Source organism: Nycticebus coucang, chromosome 19 (genome assembly GCF_027406575.1).
Source record: "Nycticebus coucang isolate mNycCou1 chromosome 19, mNycCou1.pri, whole genome shotgun sequence".
In the NCBI taxonomy this organism is placed as follows: domain Eukaryota; kingdom Metazoa; phylum Chordata; class Mammalia; order Primates; family Lorisidae; genus Nycticebus; species Nycticebus coucang.
In genome coordinates, this window is record NC_069798.1 from 5,802,295 (window position 1) to 5,814,506 (window position 12,212).

Genomic DNA, 12,212 nt, shown 5'->3' on the forward strand with positions numbered 1-12,212 from the left:
AGGGGCAGAAACAGTGCGATGGCTGGAGAGAGTGAGGGAGGTGCTGCGAGGCCCAAGGCTGACCCATTAGAGACGGCTGTGACCCCCACACCAGAGGGAGCACTGTCCTGTCTATGTAGATGACAGGTCGGGAGGACAGGACCTGGAGATTATTATCTTTATGCATTTGGGTAAAAATCAGGGGGCAACAAAGAACGGGGAGTGAGTTAGCAAGAGACATTTTACTCAATGCATTCATTAAGTTCTTTGCTTTTTTAAAATCTAAAATATAACGTATGGTCTTCATGGTTTTCTCCACTTACTTGCTTGTCACTGGTCCGCATTTGGGGTATGAGAGACTGGTTCTCAGGTTTTCCTGGTCCTTCAACAGGTGGAAGGGTCATGGGTTGAGAGGGTCAGCAGCCATGCTGTGTGAGCGCCTGCCCCAGAAGAGCATGCAGGGTCTGGTAAAATCTGAGCTGACTTCCATTTCATGTTCTAAAATTCTTGGATTGTATTTTTTTTTAAGGTGAACAATATGTCAGGGTGGCTAGTCACTGACTTGATCAGTCCCAGGAAGATCCCATCTCAGCAGGATGCACTGGGCGGGCGTCACTGGATCAGCATCAACAACAGTGCAGTCGCACAGAGGCTGAGTGCCCAGTACTACTGGTCAGCCCCCAGGGCCTACCTCGGGAACAAGGTGCGTGGGCCGCAGAGGCAGTACGTCTCTGACAAGGGTCTCAGAGGGCACGGAGAAAGGCCTTAAAATGCTGCCAGCATTTTAAGTGGTCTCATTGGTCACTAAGGGTTTGACCAACCCTGTCACTACCTTTACATCTGTTCTGTGGGAGCTTTTTGGTCCCTTTGTGGGTTTTAATCACATCATTCAAACATGAACTGTAATCCTTGGCCCAGCTCCTATGAGGTCTGTTTGGGGAAGTCTTATCCTCTTCCCTGGACAGACTTTGCTTTTTCCTCCTCTGGGCACCTGGATCACTTGGGCCTTCACGAAATGTTAATCACGAGACTGCTGTGTTCAGTCCACCGTGGCTTAGTAGACATGGAAGGAGTATCTGGAAAACTTACTCAGGGACGTTTCCAGCAGTGGGACTGAGGTGCTGCCTCTCACTTTCAGGATTATAGCAGACTCTTTAGCTTATGAAGTTCACATTGTTTTAATTTGAAAAATATGTCAAAATGAGGCCAAGTACAATGGCCCACGCCTGTAATCCTAGCACTCTGGGAGGCTGAGGTGGGAGGATTGCTTGAGGTCAGGAGTTCAAGACCAGCCTGAGCAAAAGTAAGACCCCCGTCCGTACTAAAAATAGAAAAAGAAGGTTTGGCGCCTGTGGCTCAAGTGGCTAAGGCGCCAGCCACATAGACCTGAGCTGGCCTGTTTGAATCCAGCCTGGGCCACCAAACAACAATGACGGCTGCAACCAAAAAATAGCCGGGCGTTTTGGCGGGTGCCTGTAGTCCCAGCTACTTGGGAGGCGGAGGCAGGAGAATCGCTTGAGCCCAGGAGTTGGAGGTTGCTGTGAGCTGTGATGCCACTGCACTCAGGGTGACAGCTTGAGGCTCTGTCTCCAAAAAAAAAAAAAAAAAAAAAAATAGAAAAAGAAGTTAGGTAGACACAGTGGCATGTACCTGTATCCCCACTACTCAGCAGGATGAGGCAGGAGGACCACTTGAGCCTAGGAGTTTGAGGTTGCTGAGAGCTAAGCTGAGGCCTCTACCCAGGTGACAGAGCAAGATTCTGTCTCAAAAAAACAACAACAAACACAGTGGTAATTCTGCAACATGGAAATTGTTTATAAGATTGAATCTTCCCTTCAGTGATGTGTTTCCATCCCCCTCCCCAGTTATGCAAAAGATACATTTGGGGGAATCTATCGCAATACAGCTCTCCACTCCCCTTACTGGGTTTTGTTTTAAAATAATGGTAAGTTCTCATAATAATGTAGCCTTGTAGCTTGGTAAGTTCTTAATTTGATGGTTATATTTTAATTTTATAGCTTGGTTTTTATTTTGTTGTTTGTTTTTGAGCACAGTCTCACTCTGTTACCTGGGCTAGAGCGCTGTGAGGTCATCCTGGCTCACAGAAACCTCAAATTCCTGGGCTCAGGTGATCCTCCTGCCTCAGCCTCCCGAGTAGCTGGAACTACAGGTACCCCCCACAATGGCCGGCTAATTTTTCTATTTTTAGTAGAGATGGGTCTCTGCTCTTTCTCAGGCTAGTCTCAAAGCCCCTGAGCTCACGTAATCCCCTGCCTCAGCCCCTGGAGTAGCTAGGACTACAGCGCCCCCCACATTGCCCAGCTAATTTTTCTATTTTTAGTAGAGACGGTCTCTCAGCTCAGGTTGGTCTCCAACCCAGCAGCCCAGGTGATTTTCCTGCCTCAGCCTCCCGGAATAGTGGTATTACAGGCGTGAGTCATTGTGCTTTGCCTTATTTTCTATATTTTCAAGGAGGGCTTATTTTTGAAATGATTTTTTTCCATCAAATTATAAGCCCAGAACATGCATTCTATTTATAATATGATCTTATCAGCAAAGTTTAATGGTTCTTTTTTCTGAGTGAGATTGCCTCTCCAACTTTATGGAGCAAAACTGGCTTCTGACCATTACATTGTTGTGACTGTCCATCAGAGAGAACATCTCTATTTTACATTAAAGGATATGTGATCAGCAAGAAATACCTTTGGTCTTTTCTTTAACTAGCAGATCAAACTTGTGCCTTATTGTTCTGCAAAAAGGACTGTGAAGTCATAACGTGGAGACTGCAGTCAGGGGTCAAACTGCCCACCGGTGAATTATTTAAGTGAAATAAATGCCTAGTGTAAGATGAACAAAAGTCTATAGTAATTGACCTTGAGGTCTCTGAGGGGAGTACATTTTTTTCTGTGCATTTAAATAGTGTCCTGCATTTTAGTAATATTGACTAAACAAAGTATTTACACAATGTGCTTTCCCTTCACTGCCTTTCACGGGAATCTTCTCAGCTCTTATGAGCACTGGGGGATCCTTGCTGTTTTCAGATGGATCCTAAGGGCTGCTTCCTCCTCCTTAGGGACTGTGACTGTTTTTCTCATTGGTGCTCATTCTCACTTCAATGTTTCAGCTGACATCATTTGGTGGATTCCTGAAATACACAGTGTCTTACGATCTTCCAGTGGAGACAGTGGACGGCGACCTCCTGTCCCATGTGGACGTCATAATTAAGGTCATTACTTTTGCATTGCTTTGCTGTAGAGCTTAGGACTTAGTGAGGTGAGGAGCTGGGCAAGGTTCTCCCAGCAAAGAGATGGTGGCCAGGTGGCCATCCTACAAGTGGCCTCGTATGATGGTGAGTGTGAGACTCTGTCTTTGGGGCCCCTCCGAGAGTTCCCTCAGAACAGCACCTGTCATCCATCTCTCTATTCCCAGGGCATGCCCATCTTTTCACATTTAAAAAAGGAGATGGGTTTCTGCTCTGACCTTGAAGCTGCCCTTTTAAGTCCCCTTTTTCCCCTTCTACTACTTTGCCTCCCAAACCAACCAATAAGGCAGTGAGTGCTTGGCAATGTGGGGACAATAGGTGCATTCCCATGTTGTCCTGGACCTCTGTCCTATCCCAGAATCCTCACTCCTCACAAAAGGATCCAGTTGAGTTTCAGCCAAAGTGGTAACATCCTGGGGTCTGGGTCAGCTTTGGGCAGAAATTACTTGACATTCTTGGCTTCAGTGGCCTCTTACCTGGAGAGATCTGTACCGCTTCCTCCACCCTGAGCAGCACAGGAGGTAAATGCCCTTTGTTAACAGCAATCTTGTGAAAAGCTGGAGGTTTATTTACATGCTTTTCCTACTTCTGTAATTTAGTTAACGATTAGGGTGTCAGATGAGGTGCTCTGATAAAAGCTGGGTTCAAAGGCATGGCTTTGTTTCTTTTCCAAGATCCCAGCAAAGTACATAGTCTGACCATTTATTACCAAAGTCTAAAGCGATACAATGAAACCCCTTTGCTCTGAAGTTTCTGGGCCAAGATTTTCATACACACCATTATGTGTTTTGCCACAAGAAGCTAAGCACAAATGAAAAACCATGCTGTCGAATGCAAAATTCGATTTTATTCTTCATCGATAAATAGAGTTACGAATATAGTTTCTGTTCTTAAATGTTAGGGAAATGGACTCAGTTTAAGCACACAGGCTGAGGGCCTGTCCTTGCAACCCTATGAAGAGTACTTTAACATGGTCAGACTGGTGCCTGAGAGCTTCAGAGATTTCAGTAGCAAAAGGGAAATCGACCAAGACCAGCTGATGACTGTCCTTGCCAATGTGACACATCTTTTGATCAGAGCCAACTACAATTCTGCAAAAATGGCTCTTTACAGGTACGTGTTGGAAAGGGAGAGAAACATACGGCAAAGGTGCTTCAATCTATGCTTTGTTATTACACGTTGTAAATTTATGGGTTATTTTAAGGATGCAGCTAAAGGAGCTGGCTACCCTAAGAAAATATTCATTTTATGAACATGATTTTATTGACGATGTAAGCATAGTTGTCCATGACAGGCGTATCTAAGAGGTGACGCACTTGACATTGAAAATGTCAGAAGTTTTCAAGGAGGCTTTCCTAGAAATGCCTGAGGAGTTAGCAGTTGTCTGGGCCATGTGGCCTCTACCTGAATGGCCGTAGGTTTTAGACCCTCTGTGTAAGCAGAGGTGTCCATCTATGGACATTGTATTACTCTGAGAAGGACAATTTCTTGGCAGTGCCTTGCCAGGCATCAGAGTTGGATGCAGCTAATACAACATTGTATAACGAGCTTATAGTCTGTGTATGGTAAACTCCCATTATTCAGAACTCAAGCAACCAGCAGGCGACCCAGCACCCGCTCAAGAGCTCAGAGTTTAAGTTGGTGCACTGCGCCCTCAGTATCCACACTTCCCGCATCACTCCTGCGGCTCCGTGTGTTCAGCATAACAGTTCTAGAGATTAATGTGCATTATCTGAAGTTAAAAAAGTACAGTAGTGAAGTTGCAAGGTGTATGGACTGCCGTTTAACTAAAATCGTAGGCTGCATTTATAAAGCTGTTTTATAATATAGTACAACTGTGCTACAGTAAGTAAAGTTTGCCTTTATTTCCCTTAATTGGCTTTTAAGTCATATATTTCAGTATCAGGTCAATACAGGTATAGTATGACATAGTATGGGGTGTAGAATTAGTTTAGCCTTTTTTTTAGAGTAACTCATGAGCAACTGGAAACTACATTTATCCAGAATCTACCACTCCCTATGGGTGCTGGATAATGGTGGGGGGAGAGGGGATTACTGAATTAGTGATAAGGTAATCGAATGGATTCATTTTTTCAGTATTTCAACTCCAAATAGGCCACATCAGATCCTTCCCACAGTAGTCTGCGGGCAGTACAACATCTTAGTCCAGAGATTACTGAAGGCATTTCTAGGGTCTAATGATGGCTCCCAGACAACGAATTGTTATAAAAATCTTTAGTTACTTAAAAAAATCACCACGTCACCATTTTGCTCAAGCTGATCTTCACTGAGGTGTAGGCTGACCTTTGTGAGCATGTAAATCACTCCACGCCCCTGTCTGTTACAGGTTGGAGTCCGTCTCTCTGGACGTGGCCAGCCCCAATGCTATAGACCTGGCAGTGGCGGCTGATGTGGAACACTGTGAATGTCCCCAGGGCTACACGGGGACCTCCTGCGAGGTGACACTTCTCCTCCCCTCCTCTCTTCCTTCTCTCCCCAGGGGAGAACCGGGCACTGGGGTGATGTGACCATAAACATTTGGATCTTAAATTTAGAAACTCAGTGTTTGGCTCAGACCTTATTGGGCTGTAGGGATACTGAAAGTCTTATTGTTAAAAGAAATCTGATTCCTCTGCCAGGGTGGTCAGGTTGGGGCCCCTGGAAATCCCCCGACTTAGTGCTGGCCTGTGACCTTAATCAACAGGAGACTTGTAATACCCACGTCATGTTTTACCTGGCTGAGGAGGATTGACCTTCATTGTATTTGAACATTTACAAATCACCTGCGGAAGATCAGCATAGCTTTGGACGAGCCAGCTCCATTTTGAGACCTTTTATGACCCCCCGCTTTTTCACTCTGGGGGGGCTCTACCTCACAGGTGTGGTGGTAAAAATGCACTTGCAGTCATCCACAAAAGCATTCTTTTTTTTTTTAACTATTTTTTTTTCACTTTTTATTTATTTATTTATTGTTGTTGCAGTTTTTGGCCAGGGCCAGGTTTGAACCTGCCACCTCTGGTATACAGGGCCAACGCCCCACTCCTTGAGCCACTGGCACTGCCCACAAAAGCATTCTGTGGCTAAAGAAATTTTGAAATATATTTTGAAATTATTTGGACATAATGCATTAATAGCAGCTCTTTTCTTCTGGAAACTTTTTCTGTATTTGGCACTATTCTAAGCTCTTTCCATATGATACCTGTTTTAATCCTGATAACAACCATATCTGGTACTCCCAATACTCTCTAGTCTATAGATTAGGAGATTGAGGCACAGTGAAATTAAATATTAGTAACTCGACTAAGGACATACAGCTGTAAGTGGTCATAATGAGACTCGAACTGTGTCCCAGCTGTTAACCACTGCATAATGCCGCCTCCCACATGTGTGTGATCGACGCTGAGGATGCACATTCATCATTGGCTATGATTTCTGGCAATCATTTTTATAAAGTGAGAAAATTTCACCTGTAATTTTGTTTTTATAAATCTTTATCCATCATCTACTTGGTAGTTAATGGACTAATGTTTTTAAGAAAATATTTCTATGTCTATTTAAAATATTTTGTGATTTATTTAGTTTTTATATTTTGGAACCAATGAATTTTTTTTTAAGGTCTCAAACATTTGTTTTTCGGCCCAGCAGATGTTTGTAAGTCCTAAGCTATGGCCCTAAGGCCATGTCGGTAGGTGGGATGTGGGAGCCGGAGCCAGCCGCCTGCACCCCCAAGCAGGCAGAGGGCAATGAGCAGAGGTGCCAAGTATGCCAGGGCAGCCAGGCTTTGTAGGAAAATGGGGCCAATGGGCACATAAATTGAGAAACTTAATATATGTTTTCAAGAGTTTTTATGATGCAGAAGAATTCATTCTTTAATCAAACTCTTCTTCAGAAGCTGACTTAAAGAATCAGGCAGCTCTCAGTAGAAGGAATTCTGTACCATGCAGCCCTCCAGGCTCCTGCCTACTTGGTGGCCCCTCTCCCCCTGACAGGAGCAGCTGAGACCCTGCTACCCATGAGAAACACAGCTGGATGGAGGGGGGACTTCCACAATGCCTATGTGAATAAAGATGTGAACAAATGCCTTTATACATTACTTATGCAATTAAAATACTCTTTGAGAATTCTTATAAGCTGGGCTCATGCCTGTAAACCTAGCACTCTGGGAGGCTGAAGCATATAGATTGCTTGAGCTCAGAAGTTTGAGACCAGCCTGAACAGGAATGAGACCCCGTGTCTACTAACAGTAGAAAAACTAGCCTGACGCTGTAGCAGGAGCCTATAGTTCCAGCTACTCAGGAGGCTGAGACAAGAGTATTGCTTGCACCTACGAGTATTGGCAAGCTACGATACCACAGCACTCTACCCAGAGCAACAAAATGAGACTGTCTCTACAACAAACAAACAAAAAATTCTTTTTTTTTTTTTGAGACAGAGTCTCACTATGTCGTCCTCAGTAGAGTTCTATGACATCACAGCGCACAGCAACCTCAGACTCTTGGGCTCAAGTGATTCTCTTGCCTCACCCTCCCAAGTAGCTTGGACTCCAGGCACCCGGCACAACACCCAGCTATTTTTTTTTTTGGTTGCAGTTATCATTGTTGTTTAGCTGGTCCAGCCTGGATTCGAACCCACCAGCCTTGGCGAATGTGGCTGGCGCCCTAACCACTGTGCAATGGCTCTGAGCCGAAGAAAGAATTCTTACAAAAGACAAATCTAAGCCCCTTCTCCTCCCCACCCCCACTGTGAGAGTGTGCTGGCTTCCAAGTTAATCATTCCCAAGTCTGCACTTGACAGCTGGTTTGGTGTCTGCTCGAGCCCTCTGCAGCTTACTGTGGGCATGGCCTTGGGGGTGTGCACACTTGACTTTGAATCATTCCACCAGCACCCCCAGCACACTATCTACCTGCTCTGTGCTCCACATTCCGTATCTACAAAGTAGAGACACTATTTCTCAGGGTTGCCATGAGAGTTAAATGATTTTCTGCTGATGGAGTGATTCTCTGCTCCTCACGGGCAATGCATGGCATCCTTAATTTCCCATCTTAGCCCTCAGAAAGCACATCTAAATGTTTGCTCAATTAAATGGAGGCAGTTTTGACTGCATCCTGTTCTTACTGGCAACCTTTAATGAATCATAAGCAAGGGGGGGGGAGAGTTGAAAGGAAAGAAATCCTCTTGTTTGAAATATTGCTTAGAAGACTAAATGTTCCACACTTTCTAGTCCCAGAATATTGCAGTGAAATACCACTGGAAGAAAATATTACCGACCAATTAAATACAAAGATGGGATCATTTCAATGGAACTGCCACTATTTTTAACATTATAGTACATAATATACCATAGGAAGACTATACCATAAGATTCATTGCATAGCCATTAAGTTTTTAAGTGCGTGTTTCTACCTTTAAAAAGAAGTGAGAAACTGAATTACAGTGATGGTTACACAGCTCAGTAAGTTTACTAGAAATCATTGAATTGTACATTTAAAGTGGGTGGATTTTATAGTATGCAAATGATACCTTAATAACGATGTTTAAGAAAAAAGAAAGACGTTTCTGTGCTCATGGGCAGTTGAGCAGTTTATTGTCCAGGATGTTGGAGGGAAGATGATTTGCCCTTTCATTTACAGTCCTGCCTTTCTGGCTATTACCGCGTGGATGGGATACTCTTTGGAGGAATTTGTCAACCTTGTGAATGCCACGGCCATGCCGCTGAGTGTGATATCCACGGTGTTTGCATTGTGAGTCTATTGCTGAAACCTCGAATCTCTTCTCCCCATTCCAGAGCCACATACTGTGTACAAGTGGTTTTTAAAAAATGCTACCTCAACAGAATAGCCCTGACCTCATAGAACCCAAAGGAAATTCACAGATTTAAGTTCATCATGAAATGTTTCCTGGTTTTCTTTCCTATTTTTTTTTTTAAGTAACTTTGGTAATAGTGGAATAAGTATGTCTAATTTCATTCCATTTTAGAACAGTGAAAAGTAATTATTTATTATTATTTTCATTTGCTAAGATTAAAAAGCAATGGGGCGGCGCCTGTGGCTCAAGGAGTAGGGTGCCGGTCCCATATTCCGGAGGTGGCAGGTTCAAACCTAGCCCCAGCCAAAATAAAAAAAAAAAAGATTAAAAAGCACTGTAAAGGTAGAAATGTCCACTTATTAAATACAAAGGATAGGATCTTTGCGATGAAAGTAGTAGTATTTTTAACATAGTATACTATAACAACAATAATAAAACATCTAATAATCATACTAACTTGTACATTACACAATGCCTCTCAGTTATTCAGGTAAACTTTTTAAACAATACCTCTTTCAGGTGGTGTGTTGACACAGAGCTTAACAAGTATGTAGTTAATCTTGAGAATACATTTTGAGGCAGGTAGAGGGCAGGAGACTTGTTTAATTTCCATCAGGAATTCTTTTGGGCCCTCTGCCTGGAAGCCAGGTCACACTCTGATTGGGCTCCTGTGGGTTCACTCCTTGGAGCTGGAGTGACCGTGTGTGCTAATCAGCTGTACCCTCGTACAGGCGGGAAGTGTTCCTGCTCTTTCCACAAGAGATTGCTTGAGTCCCAGAGCTAGGGAAAGTTTGTTATCAGATCCAGGGAGACGATCTCAGCATTACATCCTGGATTGCTTATTGCCTCTAGAGCCAAATTTTTCTCTGTTCTGTAAAGCTTCCCTGCTGTCCTTTGCTCTGTAAGTGAAGCCTATAAGGAATTGCAGGGAGTCGGGGTTTGCAGGAGACTCGTTCCTCTAGGTTTGGTTTTCTTCAATGCAAAGCTTCCAGCCGCTTGATGAGGTGGTGGCTTTGTTCATGTCTCTCTCTTCACTGTGTGGGTTCCCAGAACCAGCCTTTCATAGGCGCCCTGCCAGCATCCGGGGGTGTGGGGTGGGGCAGCAGGTGATGGCGGTGCTTGTTACAGCTAAGCTAAAAGCTTGAATTTCTCACACTTCTTTTAATATTATATTAATATGGCCGGGCATGGTGGCTCATGCCTATAATCCTAGCACTCTGGGAGGCAGAGGCAATTGGATCCCCTAAGCTCAGGAGTTCGAGACCAGTCTGAGCAAGATCAAGACCCTATCTCTACTAAAAATAGAAAAACTAGCCAGTTGTTGATGCAGGCACCTGTAGTCCCAGTTACTTGGGAGGCTGAGAAAGAAGGATTGGTCAAAGCCCAAGAGTTTGAGGTTGCTGTGAGTTATGATGGCAAAGCACTCTACCCAGGACAACAGAGAGAGCTTCTGTCTCAAAAAAAATTATATTAATATAATTTACAAACAATATAGTTGTATTAAAGTGAAAATGCTAAATAGCAACTGGTCTTAAAGCTTTAAGTACAATAAATCATAACAATGTTTATAGTTTTAAACATTTTTCAGAAATAATTTTAGATTGATGGAAGAGTTGCAAAGTACTAGGCGAGTTCCTGGGTAACCTTGGCTGACCTTGGCTGACCTTGGCCCCGGGCTCCCTCCTCTCTCCATCCCCAAGCACACCTCTTACTTTCCTAAGAGGGGGAAAGTTTTCTGTATCTTTTCTGGTGTTTACCCTTTCCAAAGCTCTCCGTTCCCTGGTGTAAATCTGCGATTTCAGCCGGTACCACCTTTCTGCAGCCTCAAGAACTGTTCTTAGCTTTGTCTAGGGCAGTGATTCTCAACCTTCCTAATGCTGCGGCCCTTTAGTACAGTTCCTGTGGGTCGCAACCCTAGGGCAAGTCTGCTTGCTGACAAATTCTGTTATTATTTATCTGAGAAAGGCTTTTCTTTGCCTTCAATTTTGAGATCCGTCGTTGCGGATTTCTTTCACAGCTATTCAGTTGTTCTTTGGATGGCCTTGTTTCTTGTCTGTGTGACTCTGAGTGTTCTGTCTTTTTTCTCCGTCTGCCTTTAAGATCTCTGTCTCTGGTTTTGAACACATTGATTAGACGCCTTGGTTGGGTTTCTTTATGCGCATCCTCCTTAGAGCTGATGGAGCTTCTAGCATTTGTGAGTTTTTAGTTATCAAATCAGGAAAATGTGGGGCCACATATCTTTTCTGCTTTCCCATAGTTCCAATCTGGTAGAAACGGCACGTGATGGCTGATGCTGGGCTCTTCTAAGTTGCTTTTCCCCTCGGGTTTGCGTTGCTGTTGGCTGTCTTCAAATTCGCCGGTCTTTTCTCTTGCAGTGTTTAATCTGATGTTATGCCCACTCATTCAGGGTTTCATTTTGGGTATGATTTCTTTCTGTCTTTTCTTTTTTTTTTTTCTGTGAGCTCTAGAAGTTCCATTTGGTTTTATGTTATACTTGGATTTCTCTCTCCGCTGTGTGTGTTTTTTCTTTTAAATCTTTGTGTTTATGGTAGCTTTTTATAAATGCCTTTTGGTTGTTATCTGTGATTACTGAGTGTGTTTCTAATGGCGGATTTTTCTCCTGATTATGGATCACTTTTTTTTTTCTGCTTCTTGTGTCTAGTAGTTTTCATTTCCCATTTAAAACAATATGTTAGCGGCCAGGCACAATGGCTCACGCCTGTAATCCTGGCACTCTGAGAGGCTGAGGAGGATGGATCGCTTTAGCTCAAAAGTTCAAGACTAGCCTAAGCAAGAGGGAGGCTAAGACTCTAAGCAAGAGTGAGGCCCCATCTCTAAAACTAGCCAGGTATTGAGGCGGGCGCCTATAGTCCTAGCTGCTCGGGAGGCTGAGGCAAGAGGATCGCTTGCGCCCAAGAGTTTGAGGTTGCTGTGAGCTGTGATACCACGGCACTCTACCAGGGTGACAAAGTAAGACTCTGTCTCAAAAAATAAATAAATAAATAAATACACATGTATCTTACTTGGAGGTAATTTTAAATTTATCCAAAAGTTGTAGGAATAAAAATATCTGCCGTTTACCTAGATTCCCCTATTGCTAACTTTTTGTCCCATTTGCTTTCGTAGCCTCATTTTCTTTTCTTTTTTTTTTTTGTAGAGACAGAGT

General features: G+C 43.7%; 1 protein-coding gene across 3 annotated transcripts in view; it reads left to right on the forward strand.

The window, feature by feature from the left end:
- The window catches only part of LAMA1 (laminin subunit alpha 1), a 168,223-nt gene that overhangs the window by 69,184 nt on the left and 86,827 nt on the right, over nt 1–12,212 (forward strand). For all 3 annotated transcript variants that reach the window (XM_053571812.1, XM_053571813.1, XM_053571814.1), the window contains exons 12-16: nt 509–682; nt 3,104–3,205; nt 4,143–4,354; nt 5,589–5,700; nt 8,872–8,982. In XM_053571812.1, coding sequence (XP_053427787.1) covers nt 509–682; nt 3,104–3,205; nt 4,143–4,354; nt 5,589–5,700; nt 8,872–8,982 — 711 coding nt within the window. The remainder of the gene's footprint in view (nt 1–508; nt 683–3,103; nt 3,206–4,142; nt 4,355–5,588; nt 5,701–8,871; nt 8,983–12,212) is intronic.